Source organism: Carcharodon carcharias, chromosome 15, assembly GCF_017639515.1.
Source record: "Carcharodon carcharias isolate sCarCar2 chromosome 15, sCarCar2.pri, whole genome shotgun sequence".
Classification (NCBI taxonomy): Eukaryota; Metazoa; Chordata; class Chondrichthyes; order Lamniformes; family Lamnidae; genus Carcharodon; species Carcharodon carcharias.
This window is the reverse complement of record NC_054481.1, coordinates 20417836-20434995: the sequence shown is the minus strand read 5'-3', so window position 1 is coordinate 20434995 and position 17160 is coordinate 20417836. Positions and strand designations below refer to the sequence as shown.

Below are 17160 nucleotides of genomic sequence, written 5' to 3'. Positions count from 1 at the left end.
ATCAGAGAGATCAATTGGATAGAATGAACTTCAAAAAAAGCGAAGATAAAAATTTATGCTTCCTTTCATTAACCAGCATGTTACATTCTCTAGTGCTTTGAAAAAGGGTTGATTGTTTAACGAGTGAGATTTGCATAATTTATGGGAAAGAAGGCACATTTGAATGTTCAAAATTAATCTACATTTTTCAGTCTTTAATGTATCAAATTCTATGCTATGCTCACTATCAAACAAGTAAAATATCATGTATGTACAGAAATGCATTTCTGTGTCACTCCACTGTTTGTAAGTTGATCAACATGAGAAAATTTACCACTCATTACTATGGGTCGGTTAAATCATGTTTTACATACCATTATTCCATTACTGCATACCAAACAATGCGAGGCCTAAATTTGATAGCCCCTGAAAAAGGGTACAGGGATCATAATGTGCAATTAACCCATGTCTGTTGTTGTAATGCAGACAGAACACCAACCTTGTGCTGCCTGCTCATGTCAATGATTTCAGTGTCCAACCAGTATTAATTGCACTGTTGATTGCTGGACACGTCAGAAGAAAACCAATGTCATGAGCAACCAACACCTTTAAAACTAGTTGATTACAAGGCCCACGGTGGTTAGAGCAGGTGTAAGTGACTCTGGCCTGGGAAACATTGACTAGTGGCACAACATAGTAGACAGTAAGCTCCAAGGTTTTCAGACATGATGCTGAAGGCCTTAGTGGAGGAGTTGGAAAGGAGGAGTGATGTCCTATGTTTGCAGTGGCCAGAACTCCCACTATACATACTTAGAAAGCAGAAGGAGAAGATAGGGAAATGTCAAGAGGCAACCCCCGAGGGCCTGCACATAATGCCACAAAAAGTGCAATGACCTCACATGAGTGGTCAAGATCAGTGCATGCATCTTCAAATACCAAATCCTGTCAGTCGCACCTCTAACTCAGTGCTCAATTCACCATGCCCATCACTCACTTATTAACAATCTGTCAATCAGGACTCACACCTGACATTCAAAGGCTCCAACACAACTTCACACGCTTAGCATTACTGCAAGCCTCACACCCACACATCACAACTTGCACACGCTGCCAACTATTCAACCATGACAGCCACATCAGCCAAACAGATTGCACAACACCTACTAATACACTTCCTAGTTTCTTGCAGGAGGAGGTGACACAAAAGTGGAGGCAGCAGGAGTTAACCAGAAGGGCACAGTTACATCTGCATGTCCTAGCTCCTAGTGAGGAAACTGTGCTGGCTATTACTGGGCCGCTCATTGCTGAAGCTGTGGCCAATGGCAGGCCTGAAACCATGAAGGATGATGATATATTGTCATTCTTAATCCTCTTTCTCACAGCCCACTTCACCACAGTTGCAGGGCAGGTAAGAGGCTAGGAATTCTGCGACAAGTAACTAACCTCCTCTCCAAAGCCTTTCTACCATTTACAAGGCACAAGTCAGGAGTGCGATGGAATATGCTCTGCTTGCCAGGGTATGCGCAGCTTCAACAACACTCAAAGAGCTCGATACCATCCGGAACAAAGCACCCCACTTGATCAGCACCTCACCCCCACCTTAAACATTCAGTGCCTCCATTTCTGGCGCTCAGTGATAACAGTGCATGCCATCTACAAGAGTCACTGCAGCAACTCACCAAGGCTTCTTCAACAGCACATTCCAAATCTGCAACCTCTACTGACAAGAAGAACAGGGCAGCAGGGGCATGGGAACACCACCACCTGCAAGATCTCCTCCAAACCACACATCAGCTTGACTTGGAAATGTATCACCATTCCTTCACTGCCACTGGGTCAAAATCCTGGAACTCCCTCCCTAACACCACACTGGGTGTACCTACACCACATGGACTGCAGTGGTTCAGGAAAGAGGCTCACCACTACCTTTTCAAGAGCAATTAGCAATGAGCAATAAATGCTGAGCATGCCAGTAACGTCCGCATCTCATGAACAAATAAAACTTCCTCCGCACCTGCTATGCTACTCCCTGTAGATGTTTGGAGCTTTAAACAGTATAGAAGGCACTTGAAGCAACAGCCAGAAGAACTCAATCAGCAACAGTGCTATGATCCAGATTTTCACTCCCACTTCAGGTGCACAGAGACAGGAGAATCCCCAGCTCCGTGGACCTGACCTTTAAAAATGGTGGCCTAAACTTTTGATTTTTCATTCAGGGGTGGCGGGCTAGAACAGGAGTCAGGTTGGATGACCCCAGAATAGTGAGCGGTCAGAGGCAGGCCTGGTGTGGGTTAGATGGCTCAGGTGCAGATAAAAAGCCGACCTTCTGAGAGGCCCATTTGAGAGGTAGATCGTCAGTGCTGAAGTCCCTGCACCTTGGAGGAGATGTCATTGTCCTGTCTGGTGAGTGTCCAAGCTGTAAATGTTTTGCCAACTGTTTACTGACCCTGGAACGGATGGCCCATAATTCTCTATGGGAGCACTGTCATTATTGCTGCTGAATTAAAGGCCGGGGTTTCCCGTGCCCGCTGGCATCGGGCGTGTTCGGTGGCATGAGCGGACAATACAGCAAGAAGTCCAAAAATCGGTGTCAAGACATCATGAAACCAGCTTGCGATCGTCTATTCCACCCGCTGATGGTGGGCCGCATTTCCCGCCATCGGACGTCGGGAACCTCATTGTAATACGTCTGCCTATCATTTATAAGCCCAGCACGCCAGAATCATTTGCCCCCCTCCCACCCCCCACTGAAATGCCTGTCCACGATGGCGTGATTGCACACCAATGTGTTTTGCAATAGCATATATAAGGCGTGCACTTGGCGGGCTGCGCTTTGAGGGCAACTCGGAGGTGAGTGCACAGTAATGTTGAAGACCACTCGCTGAAGTCAACTTTTGAACCTCAAGATTGATGCACATTTGGGGGAGGGGGAGGGGAACGGGCAAGGGCTGCCCTGCGTTTGAAGGTAGTGCACAAGCGAATGTGGGGATTGGGTTGGGGGGGGGGAGCGCAGGGAAGAAACTACGCTTTAGGGAAACCTTATATAAAATGTCCATTCTTCTGCAGCTAAGACAGTTCAGGCACAGCCACATTGACATGTTTGGAATCAGGCCTCTAGCTTCGTTGCCCACTCAACAAAAGCAGTGGCATCAAAGTGCCACCAAGTGCTCCAGACCTTTTCACCCCTTGGACACAGACTGCAAAGTAATGAGCATTTTAGTGGACTGCGGAACAGTTGGAAGACTGGGCATGTTGTAGAATCTCCTTGCTAAAGCTGGCTGTGGAGCAGTCACCGGTGGGTTGAGGGTTAATGCTTCATACGTTCAGCCAAGGGATTACACGTTTGCCTGCTTACAGTTTACACCAACTTCAAGGCCAAAGGTATGTGCTTATGGATTCAGTGCAGGGAAAGATTCGATCACCTGCTGCATTCAGGAAGATGAGACCAGCTTGGCACATCCACACAGGGCTCTAAGAGAAGGGTCACATCTGCACGCTGCAGATAAGATGAGAGACAGGCACCAAGAACATTGAAAAGTTCCAGCACAGAAAGAGGCCATTCAGCCCATTGTGTCTGCGCCAGATCAAAAATCTAGCTGCCCATTCTAATCCCACCTTCCAGCACCCAGTCCATAGCCTTGTAGGTTGTAGCACGTCAGGTGCAGATCCAGGCACATACCTCTGTTTCAGCTTTAAGGCTTGTATGCGTACACAGCTCGTGTAAGTGCATACAGAACACATGTGAATGAGCATTGTGAGCAATGTTACAGATGCAGTGAACAGATATATTCCTCCATGCGTTATATAAACTCATGTAGTCATTGCAGGCCAAAAGGGTGAAAACACCCAGACTAGGGGTCAGCCTAGCTGAGACACATCGTCTTGTGGAATAGATGGCTATGGGGATTGTCAGTGTGCCTGAACAACTATTTGTTGGTGGTGGTGAATCGCTGTTAACAGGTGATAAAGGCATTGTTAAAATCACAGATCGGAGGCTGGGAATCCTGCAGCGACTAACTCACTTCCACACTCCCGAAAGCCTGTCCATCATCTGCAAGGCACAAGTCAGAAGTGTGATGAAATACTCTCCACTTGCCTGGATGAGTGCAGCTCCAACTACACTCAAGAAGTTCAATACCATCCAGGACAAAGCAGCCCACTTGATTGGCACCCTGCCCACCACCTTAAACACTCACTACCTCCGTCGCCGACTCATAGTGGTAGCTATGTGTACCACCTATAAGACGCACTACTGCAACTCACCAAGGCTCCTCCAACATCATCTTCCAAACCCATGATTTCTACCACCCAGAAGGACAAGGGCAGCAGATGCATGGGAACACTACAAACGTTGAGCACTACTGGCAACAAATCTATATTACACAACCTCACCAATATGGTGCTCAGTGCAATTTGTCCTTCAAGCGCGTGGGCCTCATACATCCTTTGGAGCTCCAAGGATACTTATAGTCCCCCAAAAAACAGGCATAAATGATCCCAATTTCTCACCCTGAGTGTTTTACAGCAATGGTTGTTTAAATCCTTGTTGAAAATTTACTCAAAGCTGTCATTTTATTGTTTGTTCAAAATGTTTCCTTCAATTGACAAACTATTGAGAGCAAATTGTAAGTTAAAGAAAATAAAATGTGTATTTTTTTCAAAGATTCTGCTTGGCGGAAATTCAGTGCAATGTCTCTGAAAACTTACCCCGAGGTGACTTGATGAGCATCCAATAACACATGTAATAAATATTTTCTGACAGTAGTATTTAGAAATACACCTACACAAGTGTCAAAAAGTAAATATGTAAATGTTGTGCAACTCAGCAGCTTACCAAAGACCTCTGGTCATAATTCATAGGATCAATGGAAGCACTGCTGCCCCTTCTGGACTCTAAGTAAGTATGAACTGAATCCATATATGGTGAACTCTTTGGTGTAGGCATGGGCGTAGCAGCAGTACGCATGATAATAGGTGGTGGTATACTGCTTCGCGAATCCAAATGTCCGTTTGATGTCATGACGACTGAATACATTTTTAATTCTGCAGAAGGTAGAACAGGTATTAATAGAAAGGCAGCAATTCTGAAAGGGAGGTTTCTCAATATACAATCAGTAACAGCTATTCTTAGTCACTCTCACCGGAAGAATGATCTTTAAATCGTTCACACTCATCATCAAAATTAGCAGATGTTTTTTCTTCATCTGTATCTGATCTGTTGGCATCACCCTGAAATGTTAATTTAATACACAAAGATAAGTGCTGATAATAAGAAGCAACTTGTAGAATCTGTTATATTAAGGTTAGAAAAGCAAAATGGGTTAATGCTTCATATATTCAGCCAAGAGATTAGACGTTTGCCTGCTTACAGTTTACACTTCAACTTCAAGGCCAAAGATTTCAAACATTTGAACCAGGAAATATTTTACCAATGTCTACTCTTGAAAGTGCCAGCTAAGCAAAATGTACAAACATAGGAACAGGAATAAGGCATTCAGCCCTCAAGCATGCTCTGCCATTCAATTGGAGTATGTATATTTGCACCTTAGCTCCATTTAACAGCCTTAGTTCCTTGAAACTTGCCTAACAAAATTCGAGCAACCACAGTTGCAAAATTTTTCATTGACGTTAACCACGACAGGTTTTTAGGGGAGAGAATTCCAAAATTCCGCCTTCCTTTGTGTGAAAATGTGCTTTCTGATATAAACCATAAGACCATAAGACATAGGAGCAGAAATTAGGCCATTTGGCCCATCGAGTCTACTCTGCCATTTAATCATGGCTGATAAGTTTCTCAACCCCATTCTCCCGCCTTCTCCCCGTAACCTTTGATCCCCTTACCAGTCAAGAACCTATTTATCTCCGTCTTAAATACACTCAATGACCTGGCCTCCACAGCCTTCTGTGGTAATGAATTCCATACATTCACCACTCTCTGGCTAAAGAAGTTTCTCCTCATCTCTGTTCTAAAAGGTCTTCCCTTTACTCTGAGGCTGTGCCCTCGGGTCCCAGTCTCTCCTACTAATGGAAACATCTTCCCCACATCCACTCTATCCAGGCTTTTCAGTATTCTGTAGGTTTCAATCAAATCCTCCCTCATCCTTCTAAACTCCATCGAGTATAGGCCCAGAGTCCTCAAACGTTCCTCATATGTTAAGCCTTTCATTCCTGGGATCATTCTCATGAACCTCCTCTGGGCCTTCTCCAGGGCCAGCACGTCCTTCCTGAGATACGGGGCCCAAAATTGCTCACAATATTCTAAATGTGGTCTGACCAGAGCCTTATAAAGACTCAGCAGCACATCCCTGCTGAGTCTATTCTAGTCCTCTCAAAATAAATGCTAACATTGCACTTGCCTTCCTAACTACCGACTCAACCTGCAAGTTAACCTTAAGAGAATCCTGGACTAGGAATCCCAAGTCCCTTTGCACTCCAGATTTCTGAATTCTCTCCCCATTTAGAAAATAGTCTATGCCTCTATTCTTCCTACCAAAGTGCATAACCTCACACTTGCCCACATTGTATTCCATTTTTCACTTCTTTGCCCATTCTTCTAACCTGTCCAAATCCTTCTGCAGCCTCCCCGCCTTCTCAATATTACCTGTCCCTCCACCTATCTTTGTATCATCTGCAAACTTAGCTAAGAGGCCCTCAGTTCCTCCATCTAGATCATTAAGGTATAAAGTGAAAAGTTGTGGTCCCAACACTGATCCCTGCGGAACTCCACTAGTCACCGGCCGCCATCCTGAGAAGGACGCCCTTATCACCACTGTCTGCCTCCTGCCAGACAGCCAAACTTCTATCCATGCTAGTACCTTGCCTGTAACACCATGAGCTCTCATCTTAATGAGCAGCCTCCTGTGCAGCACCATGTCGAAGGCCTTCTGGAAGTCCAAGTAGATAACATCCATTGGCTCTCCTTTGTCTAACCTACTCATTACCTCCTCAACGAATTCTAACAGATTTGTCAGGCATGATCTCCCCTTGATGAAACTATGCTGACTTTGCCCAATTTTACCATGCACTTCCAAGTATTCTGAAATCTCATCCTTAATAATGGACTCTAAAATCTTACCAACGACCAAGGTCAGGCTAATCGGCCTATAATTTCCCGTCTTTTGCCTCACTCCCTTCTTAAACAGGGGGGTTACATTAGCGATTTTCCAGTCCTGACTCCAGTGATTCCTGAAAGATCACCACTAACACCTCCACTATCTCTTCAGCTATCTCCTTCAGAACTCTGGGGTGTAATCCATCTGGTCCAGGTGATTTATCCACCTTCAGACCTTTCAGTTATCCTAGCACCTTCTCCTTGGTAATGGCCATCATACTCACCTCTGCCCCCCGACTCTCTTGAATTTTGGGGATGTCACTCGTGTCTTCCACTGTGAAGACTGACACAAAGTACCTATTCAGTTCCTCTGCTATTTCTTTGTTCCCAACTACTACTTCTCCAGCATCATTTTCCAGTGGCCTAATGTCCACTTTTGTCTCTCTCTTACCCTTTATATATCTAAAGAAACTCTTGCAATCTTTTTTTATATTACTGGTCGGTTTACCCTCATATTTAATCTTCTCCCTCCTTATTTCTTTTTTAGTTGTCCTCTGTTGGTCTTTGTAGGCTTCCCAATCCCCTGGTTTCTCACTGCTCTTCGCTGCATTGTATGCTTTCTCTTTAGCTTTTATGCTGTCCCTGACTTCCCTTGTCAGCCATGGTTGCCTCGTCCTCCCTTTAGTATGCTTCTTCTTCCTAGGGATGAATTTTTGCTGTTTCTCCCAAATTACTTCCAGAAACTCCTGCCATTGCTGTTCCACTGTCTTTCCTGCTAGGCTCATCTCCCAGTCAATTCTGGCCAGCTCCTCCCTCATGCCTCTGTAGTTGCCTTTATTCAACTGTAATACCGTTACATCTGATTCCTGATTTTTCCTCTCAAATTGCAAGGTAAATTCTATCATATTATGGTCACTTCCTCCTAAGGGTTCCTTCACCTTAAGCTCCCTTATCAAATCTGCCTCATTACACATCACTAAATCTAGAATTGCCTGTTCCCTAGTGGGCTCCACTACAAGCTGCTCCAAAAAGCCATCTCGTAGACATTCCACAAATTCCTTTTCTTGGGATCCACTACCAACCTGATTTTCCCAGTCTATCTGCATATTGAAATACCCCAATGTCACAGTAACCTTGCCTTTCTTACACACCTTTTCTATCTCCTGGTAAACCCTACATGACCAAGCTCTAATTTTAAGGTCTTTCCTCGTTGTTCTGGACTTCCCCCGCAGAGGAAACAGTTTATTTCTATCTACCTTATCAAATGCTTTAATCCTTAAAAACATCAATTAGATCACCCCCTAGTCTTCCACAGTCAATGCAAGACAGGCCTATGCAATCTGTCCTCATAATGTAACCCCTTTAACCCCAGCATTATCCAATCCTCCCTGGATGCAGGTGTGGTGCTGGAGGATTGGAGGACTGCTAACATTGGCCAGAATATTGTCGTCGATGTGCGGGGGTGGGGGGAGGGGGGGCCTGACACGCCGTCGCGCAAAATGATGGGCGACGACATTGGGCGTGTGTCCCGACGTCTTTGCGCGTCATTTAGATATTATGTTCAGTGGGTGCGCAGCCATGTCAATGGCTTATTAAGGCTACTAAAAAATCCAATTAAAGTAGTTAGCAACGCTGCCCGTCCAACCTTAAGGTTGGCGGGCAGGCAAAGAGCTCAAGCGGCCTTCACGTTTTTCAGGAAACCTCATCCACGGGCGGGATGAGGTTTCCTGAAGGTTTTATAAAATTATTAATTAATTTTTTTCACAATTCACAAACATGTCCCAGCTCATGTGACAGTGTCACATGAGGGGATATGTTTAAATAATTTTTAACTTTATTATTTACAAACTTTTATTATGTACTTAATCTCCCTGAGGCAGCTCCATGCCTCAGAGATGTCGCTGCGTGCAAAAGAGTGCAGGACCCGACTCTCCTGCCTCCCCTGCCCGCACAAGTACCAGCTGTGTGCCACACTGTGCAGGCCTTAATTGGCCAGCCCACGTAAAATGGCAGCGCCCAGCCCTCCCGACATAGGTAAGTTTCTGGCCATTGTACATTTGTGTAAAAATGGAGTGAGGGATCGACTGAATAATTACAGGCCAGTCATTCTAACCTCAGAAGTGGGAAAATTACTGGAATCAATTCTGAGAGACAGGATAAACTGTCAAGGACAGTCAGCATGGGTTTAAGGGACGATCATGTCTGACTAACTTGACTGAATTTTTTTAGGAGGTAACAGGAAGGATTGATGAAAGTAGTGCAATTGATGTGGTCTACATAGATTTTAGCAAGGCTTTTGACAAGGTCCCACATGACAGAGTGTTTAAAAAAAATAAAACCCATGGGATCCAGGGGAATGTTGCAAGTTGGATACAATATTGACTCAGTGGCAGGAAACAAAGGGTAATGGTTGACATGTGGTTTTGCAAGTGGAAGGCAGTTTTCAGCAGGGTTCTACGGGGCTTTTTGTGGTATATATCAATGACTTGGATTTAAATGTAGAGGGTATGATTGTAAAGAATATATCTTTTTATTTCCGTTGGACTGTTGTAAAGAACCTATCTTTTTATTTCTGTTGGACTGTGGATTAAAATTACAATGGCTGCAGTTTGAAGGACATGTCCACTGGAACAGTGTGAGGGATATATACAAGGTTGCTGTCCTGGCACAGAGTGTGCCATGAAAGGCAGGATGGTGCCAAGGAGAAATGGGAAACTGCCTGGCAATAACTTTTAATTGGTTCCTGACCAGGTGACCACGTTTTGTGTGAGAGCAGTATAGCAGAATAGCTTCTAGCCTGAAAGGAAAAAGACTTAAAACCTCTTGCTCCCGTGTGTGTAAGATTCCAGTAATTCCACAAAAATAGCTAGCTGGCTTTTTCTCCTCATATCTCTATAACCTGCTCTCTCTGTGACAAACCTTGTCAAGAGAAAAAGGGGAAAATCACTGTTAGAGATATTGAAAGGTAAGTATTCAACCAGTGAGCTAAAGACTTAAAGTGCTGGAAGACCACCTTGTGTCATCAACAAAGAACTGAAAGGAATTTGGGACTCATCAATCAAAATCAACCCATTGAATCCTGTACTTGGGACTTTGTGCTATTGAACTGTTTTATCCCACCCTTAAAATCCATGTTTTCGTGTGTCTTATGTGTCTTGCATGTGTGTGTATAGGGATTCAAGAAGGGGTAGAGTTTAGGTTATAGAGTTAGAAATTAGCAGTTCATATTTCTTTCTTTTGCCACTGGTTAATGATAATTTGTTCAATAAACAGTTATTTACTTATTAAATTGACAAACCTGGTACTTGTATTCTGTTAACCTAAATTAATCAATTAGGTGGATTGACCAAACTTTTCACATTTGTCACGACTAGAGGAGCAGTGGGGCTTGATACTGCAGCACTATCCCCAGTGAGTCGTGACATGATCAAGAAGTTTGCAAACCACACAAAAATTGGCTGCATGGTTGATAGTGAGAAGGGTGGCTGGTGGGTAGAAAAGTTGCAAATGGAATTCAACCCGGAGAAGTGTGAGGTGATGTATTTGGTCAAACAAGGCAAAGAAATGCACAATTAAATGGGAGGATACTGAAAGGTGTAGAGGAAGCGAGGGATTTTGCAATATATGTCCACAGATCCACAGGTCTATAACGTGGTTAAGAAAGCAAATGGAATACTTTCCTTTATCAGCCGTAGCATAGAGTATAAGAGCAAGGAGGTTATGCTGGAGCTCTACAAAATACTAGTTAGGCCACAACTTGAGCACTAAGTGCAGATCTGGTCACCTCATTGCAGAGAGAGTACAGAGGATGTTTACTAGGAGTCAAAAATTGCAGCTATGAGGAAAGATTGGATATACTAGGGTTCTTTTCCCCCACAACAGAGGAGGCTGAGGGGAGATTTGATTACAAGGTTATGAGGGACCTGATAGAGTGGATGTGAAAGACCTATTTCCCTGAGCATTGAGGTCAGTGACTTGGGGGCACAGATTTAAATTGATTGGTAGAATTGTTAGAGGGGAGATGAGGAAAATATTTTCACCCAGAGGGAGGTAGGGGTCTGGAACTCTGCCTGAAAGTGTTGTAAAGGCAGAAACCTTCAACTCAGTTAAGAGGTGACTGAAATCCTGTAATCTTCAGGGCCAAGGACCAAATACTTTCAATTAGGACGTAGCGTGTATAGTGGACACGAAGGTGGGGAGTTGGGGGGCGTGAGAAAGGAGAGGTAGAATGAGAAAGCAAGAACAGAGAACTGAAGATATGATTGAAAAGGGCTTTCAGGAAGGTTTTTGAAAGAAGGAGACAAGGCAGTGGCCATTGATGGATTGGGGGAGAATACAGGAATAGAAAACACAAAGAAAAGATGAGGGGGAGACCATACAATGACTGAAAACAAAGTCTACAATACAACTTACCTCTGCTTGGAAGCCTTCCACAAGAATAGCAACCAGTAAGTTGAAAAGTACATAGTTGCCAAAAATCATTAATGCCACAAAGTAGAGGGCAGCCCAAGGTGAGGTGGAGGCCATTCCATTATACAGGACTACATTCCAATCCTCCTGTGTAAGGATCTAAAGGACAAAGAACGTGACATTACCAGTTCATCATGAAGTTATGGAGACTTGTCCATATCCTTACTCCAGATTCCTTCCTTCCTTCCTCTTTTGGCTTTTCCTATGTTGCATGGGATCGCCACAATGCTGATTGATCACTTTCATATTCACCGTAATTGTTTTGGATATGGCAGGTGGTTTTACAGCCAGATGCACTTCCTGCCGCTAACCCTCTCCATTTTTCTGGGCTGGGGACTGGCACTGATACATGCTGGCTTGTATTCTTACTCCAGATTGCCAGTACAAAATGTAATGGTGCTGGGCGAATGGTAAAGGCACACACAGTTCAAAAACATTACACCAGATTCTCAGAGACTCATATGGTTACAAATGCAATATTAAATGAGTAAGTAAAATAAATTATGGCAAAACTATGTACACTAATTAACAAATGAAATATATATATTGCCAACTGTAAACAGCGGCAATCAAACATCATGCTATATTTTCTTCACAAAAAGATTGCTACTTTAAAGAAAAAAATATCATTTATCCCATTATTACTTGCAATAATAGCAGCAGCAGCTTTTGCTTTCATGGGGTAGCCTCACCTGAAACACAGTGACAATTGCCCACAATAAAGAATCAAAATTCTTTCTGTCTGGGATTGTGTCTCCATTCTCAGTCTTCAAGCTGAATTTACATCCAAACAGGTGCATGCCCAGAATACTGTGGGTCAAACCAGAAAACCTTTACAAAATTAGGAATAACATAACAGATGTGCCAGCCAGCAGCACATCATCACTAACAACCAGGATGCTTTTAAAATAAATCTTACATCACTAAAAACACAGAATTAAACCTCTTTTTTTTTAAAAAAAGTCAACTCTCCTGCAACTTCAGGAGATTTAAGGTGAATGGCAAAAGAAGCAATAATGATGTGAGGAAGAACTTTTTTACCCAACAAGTGGTTAGGATCTGGAATGCATTGCCTGAAAATGTGGTGGAAGCAGATTCGATCAAGGCTTCCAAAGAAGAACCAGATAATTATCTGAGGAGAAAAACAATTGCAGGGAAATGGGGTAAAGGTGGGTGAGTGGGACTGGGTGAGTTTCTCTTAGAGAGCCAGGGCAGATACGACAGGCCTCCTTCTGTGCTGTAACAATTCTATGGGCGGAATCATCCCAGATTTACACTGTGTGGTAGTGGGCACAAACAAAGTCATTTTACCTGCCGGCTGCAATGGCTGGCTTTTGCACCGTATCACCCCCTCCCCGGTGCGTCCTGCCTCATTAATAATGAATTCACGGGAAACACTCCGGATTGCTGGCGGGCGGGCTCAGATTTACCGGCAACGCCGTGACTTCAACATTTCCTCACTCCGGGTGCCATATTCAAAGCGCACCAGAGCGCAGCCTACTTCATGTCGACGGACCAGGACTGCATCGGGCGACAGATGGCCCCGAAAGCAAAGAAGACGGCAGCCCCCAAATTTGGTGACACCTCTCTGGGGCGCATGCTGGATGCAGTGGAAGCCCACCGCGATGTCCTCTACCCCTGCTCTGGCCGCAGGAGGTCCACCAGAGTCACCAATCTGGCCTGGGAGGCGGTGGCAGTGGCAGTCAGCAACACCCGGAGTACAGATGAGGTCAGCTATCCAGAGCAGCAAGAGGATGAATGGTCTCATCTATTCCGCCAGGGTACGTCAACCACCTTATCAATCTCAACACACACTCCCAAACCCATCACACATCCACAGGGATATCACACCAAAAGGGACAACACCATTAATTCTCACACACACTGTCACATCTCCATCAGGGTCATACCCTTTGGAACTTGTGTCCTTATCCCGTCCATGGCTCCGTTCACCACACAAACATTCCACGCAGTGCTATGTGTCCTGCTCATACTCTCTCCATCTGTTTTCATGCAGGAGAAGCTGGCTCACAACAGCAGGGACAGGTCCCAGATTGGGGGTGGTGTGGCTCACATTAGGCCCTTCACTCACTTTGAGGAGTGTGCCATCGTGCTGACTGGTGAGAATGTGAAACCTGCCTGCGTCACGGTGAGGTCGGTGATCATCACCCACGTGAGGATCCTGCTGTATGTTATCCCTTTCTCAATGCAACTGTGAGAACCCTCTCTTTCCTGTTTTTAACTCTGCTGCCACGCACTAATTATCTCTACTTTGGCTCACAGGGAGCTCTGCCAAGCGACTGACGCCCTCAGCCAGCCAGTCCCTCAGCTCAGTCCACGTCCCCACCTCCAGCCTATAGGACATCTCCTCCATTGAACTGCTGGGAATAAGCAGCCTGGGAAACCCTCCACAATGCTTACCCACACCCTCCACCAGCGCAGAGACACACACTTCAGTAGGACCTAGATCTAGAGCAGGCTTGGGTTCACAATCTGGTGGTCACTGCATGGACGCGTGTTTGCAGCAGAAGGAGGCAGGTTCAGCTGAGCCTGCTGGCACTAGAAGGCCTGCTGGGGAAGAGGCATCTGATAGGTCCAAGTCAGATGATGAGCCTCTGGATTCGGCCTTCCAACTCATTGTCAAGAATCAGCAGGAGGCTGGAAAAAAACACGCAGAGCTATTGCAAGCCATCTGCAGAGTGGCATGCAAGTCAGAGGAGTCCGTCCGCCTGCTCTCTAATGCAGCTGTGCCCACATGTGTGCATATGGAGGTCTCCATGGGGAGGATGGTGGATTCCAAGAAGATCCTGGTTCAGCAGAACACGGAGATGCATGCAGACCTGTACTCCATTGCAGTAGCCACAGGTGAGTTCCTGCAGTGGCAACACGAGACATCCCTTGAGGTGCTCCTTTCCCTCAAGGAGTCAGGCCGAGGCCCCTGGGCACCCGAAGGGAGGAGGAGCAGCAGCTGGACAGCCCTGGACCATCCACTCAGTAACCTCAGAGGTTGTCCTCTCCCTCCGAGTCCCCTGTGCCTGTGACACCCCTCAACCTCATTCCCTGTCACCGCAGAGGGAGCAGCTGGCCCACAGGAGGGCAGCCAAAGAAAGCTGGGACTCTCAAGGCCTCGGATCTTCAGAGGACACATGCCAAAGCCATCAGAAGGGCTAGGGCTGACCATTACACAGGCTGTCTCAACCCCTGCTACGGATATCAGGGCAGTATGTAGAAGAAGTGGCAGGCCTAAAAAAATTAAGAAATTCTGATCACCCATGGTTGCACGGGTGAACACATTTTGACACTTTATAATCTAAAAATATATTACTTTCACTGATTAATGTGTAACATTGTCTTTCAGCTTCATTGACAGGCTTCGCGAGTCCTCCCACAGCATTGCCCCCCACTAGCAGTTCAGCTGCATGCAGCTGGACCATGAGTGATTCTGGACGGAAAAGTGTGTGTGGGGCAGGGCTTTTCAGAGCCTTGTGCAAGCACTTTCCCACGCATGCAGAGCCTTCATCCATCACACTCATCTTCCTGTCCTAAGCATTGTCAATGCTGCCTGCTGGGTTTCTCTTTCAGTTGTCCATCTGAGCTGACCTGTATCTCTGCCCAGCCACTGGCTGCACTCGCAAACAGCGCTTGTGCCCGTCCAACATGAGGCTCCGCTCACTTTGGATTTTGATAACCATGGTGGTAGAGAAGTATACTGTTAGCTCCCCATCCTTTCCCTTCCCCCAGTCGCCCATGTCCTTTACCCATCACTGTTAACCCTCTGGCATCATCTTTCACCTCCCCACCGTCACCGACCAACCCGAACCCTTTTCTTTCCAGGATGTCCCGGTGAACGTACATGTTCTCTACCTTTCTGAGAATCCCACCCCCATCCATGATGACCTCCCCGATCTCCTCCTTCCCACCCCCAGGGTCCGTGACTGCCTCTGAGTATCCACCAACCACCCACGCCGTCCCTCCTACTGCTACTGAAGCACCCACACCCTCCCATCCTACTGGTTCCCTCTGCCCGCTCTCATACTCACCCCATAAGAAGAACATAAGAACTAGGAGCAGGAGTAGGCAATTCAGCCTCTCGAGCCTGCCCCGTCATTCATTACGATCATAGCTGATCTCATTTCGGCCTCAACTCCAATTTCCTGCCCTCTCCCAATAACCTTTCAACCTGTTACTAATTAAAAATCCATCTACCTCCTCCTTAAATTTATTCAGTGTCCCGGCATCCACTGCACTCTGATTTAGTGAATTCCACAGATTCACGACCCTTTGAGAAAAGTAATTTCTCTTCATCTCTGATTTAAATCTACCATCCCTTAGCCTACAACTGTGGCCTCTCATTCTAGAATGCCCCAGAAGGGGAAACATCTGCTCCACGTCTACTTTGTCTATCCCCTTTAGCATCTTATATACCCCAATTAGATCTCCTCTCATCCTTCTAAACTCTAGTGATAAAAGGCCTAAACTGCGCAATCTCTTCTCATAAGACAAGCCCTGCATCTCTGGAATCAATCTAGTGAACCTCCTCTGAACTGCCTCCAATGCAACCACATCCTTTCTCAAGTAAGGGGGTCAAAAGTGTGCACGTACTCCAGATGCGGTCTCACCAATGCCTTGTACAGTTGCAACAACACTTCCCTATTTTTATATCATATTCCTTTAGCAATAAATGCCAAAATTTCATTTGCCTTCCTTATTACCTGCTGTACCTACATACTAGCTTTCAGATCCAGATCCCTCTGCACTGAAGCATTCTGAAGTTTCTCGCCTTTAAATAATAAATTTAAATAATCCCCTCCTACCACACCCAGCCTCAGTTCGCTCCTCAGGAAGCAGTCATTGACTCCACAGACCCCTCCCTTGTACATTCACCTGGACATACCCCCACTTTCTCCCTCCTCCATCCTTACTCCCTCCTCCACCTAGACACCTTCCCCCCTCTGAACTTCCTCCTCTGCCCGGATACCTTCCCCCTCTGAACTCCCTCCCACCCCAAATTGCCTCCTTTATACCTACCTCCTCACTTGCTGAGTTCTCCCTGTTACTCCCGCCTCCCCACCAATCCTCCTCCTTCCCAACCTCACCTCCTCCCAACACCTTCGTTCTCTCCCCCCGACCTCCCACCCCTGACAACTTCATACCCCTGCTCTCAACCTCAACCCCCCCAGTACACTTTCCTCTCCCAGTCACACCTAGGCCTTCCTCTCCCCCACCCCCTCACCGACCATCCATAGCAGCCCATGGCCATGATCTTCTGAAGCAGACCCGAATCACCAATGGAGATCTCCCACCTTCCGTGAGGTGCTTCGTGGTGGAGCCATGTCCATGAGAATCCACCCAGGGTCCGGTAGCTGTGGGGCTCCTGCATCTTCTTCTTCTACTCAGGTATCTGTGACCTGAGCAAGGCCCTAAAGGTAAGCTCTGACTTCTGCACGTCGCACTTGTCCAGGTCTGTTCTGGGCCAGCGTGTTTTCCCACCAGCATAACAGTAAATCTGGCATGGGCGGATTATTCTGGTCGGGCCTTACTTTACATCCCATTCCTGGGATGAAAATTGGGTTCTCACCGGCTTCCAACGGGATTCACATTCCACCATGACGGACACCATCGACGGTCCCGCTGCGATTTCACTCCGGCATGAAACTGAT

At 46.0% G+C, this 17160-nt stretch overlaps 1 protein-coding gene across 1 annotated transcript in view; it reads right to left on the bottom strand.

The window, feature by feature from the left end:
* The window catches only part of LOC121287977 (voltage-dependent T-type calcium channel subunit alpha-1H-like), a 617188-nt gene that overhangs the window by 106680 nt on the left and 493348 nt on the right, over positions 1-17160 (bottom strand). Inside the window, exons 12-15 of the mRNA XM_041206154.1 lie at positions 12193-12310; positions 11444-11599; positions 5121-5208; positions 4814-5022 (exon numbers count right to left, since the gene is read on the bottom strand). Coding sequence (XP_041062088.1) covers positions 4814-5022; positions 5121-5208; positions 11444-11599; positions 12193-12310 — 571 coding nt within the window. The remainder of the gene's footprint in view (positions 1-4813; positions 5023-5120; positions 5209-11443; positions 11600-12192; positions 12311-17160) is intronic.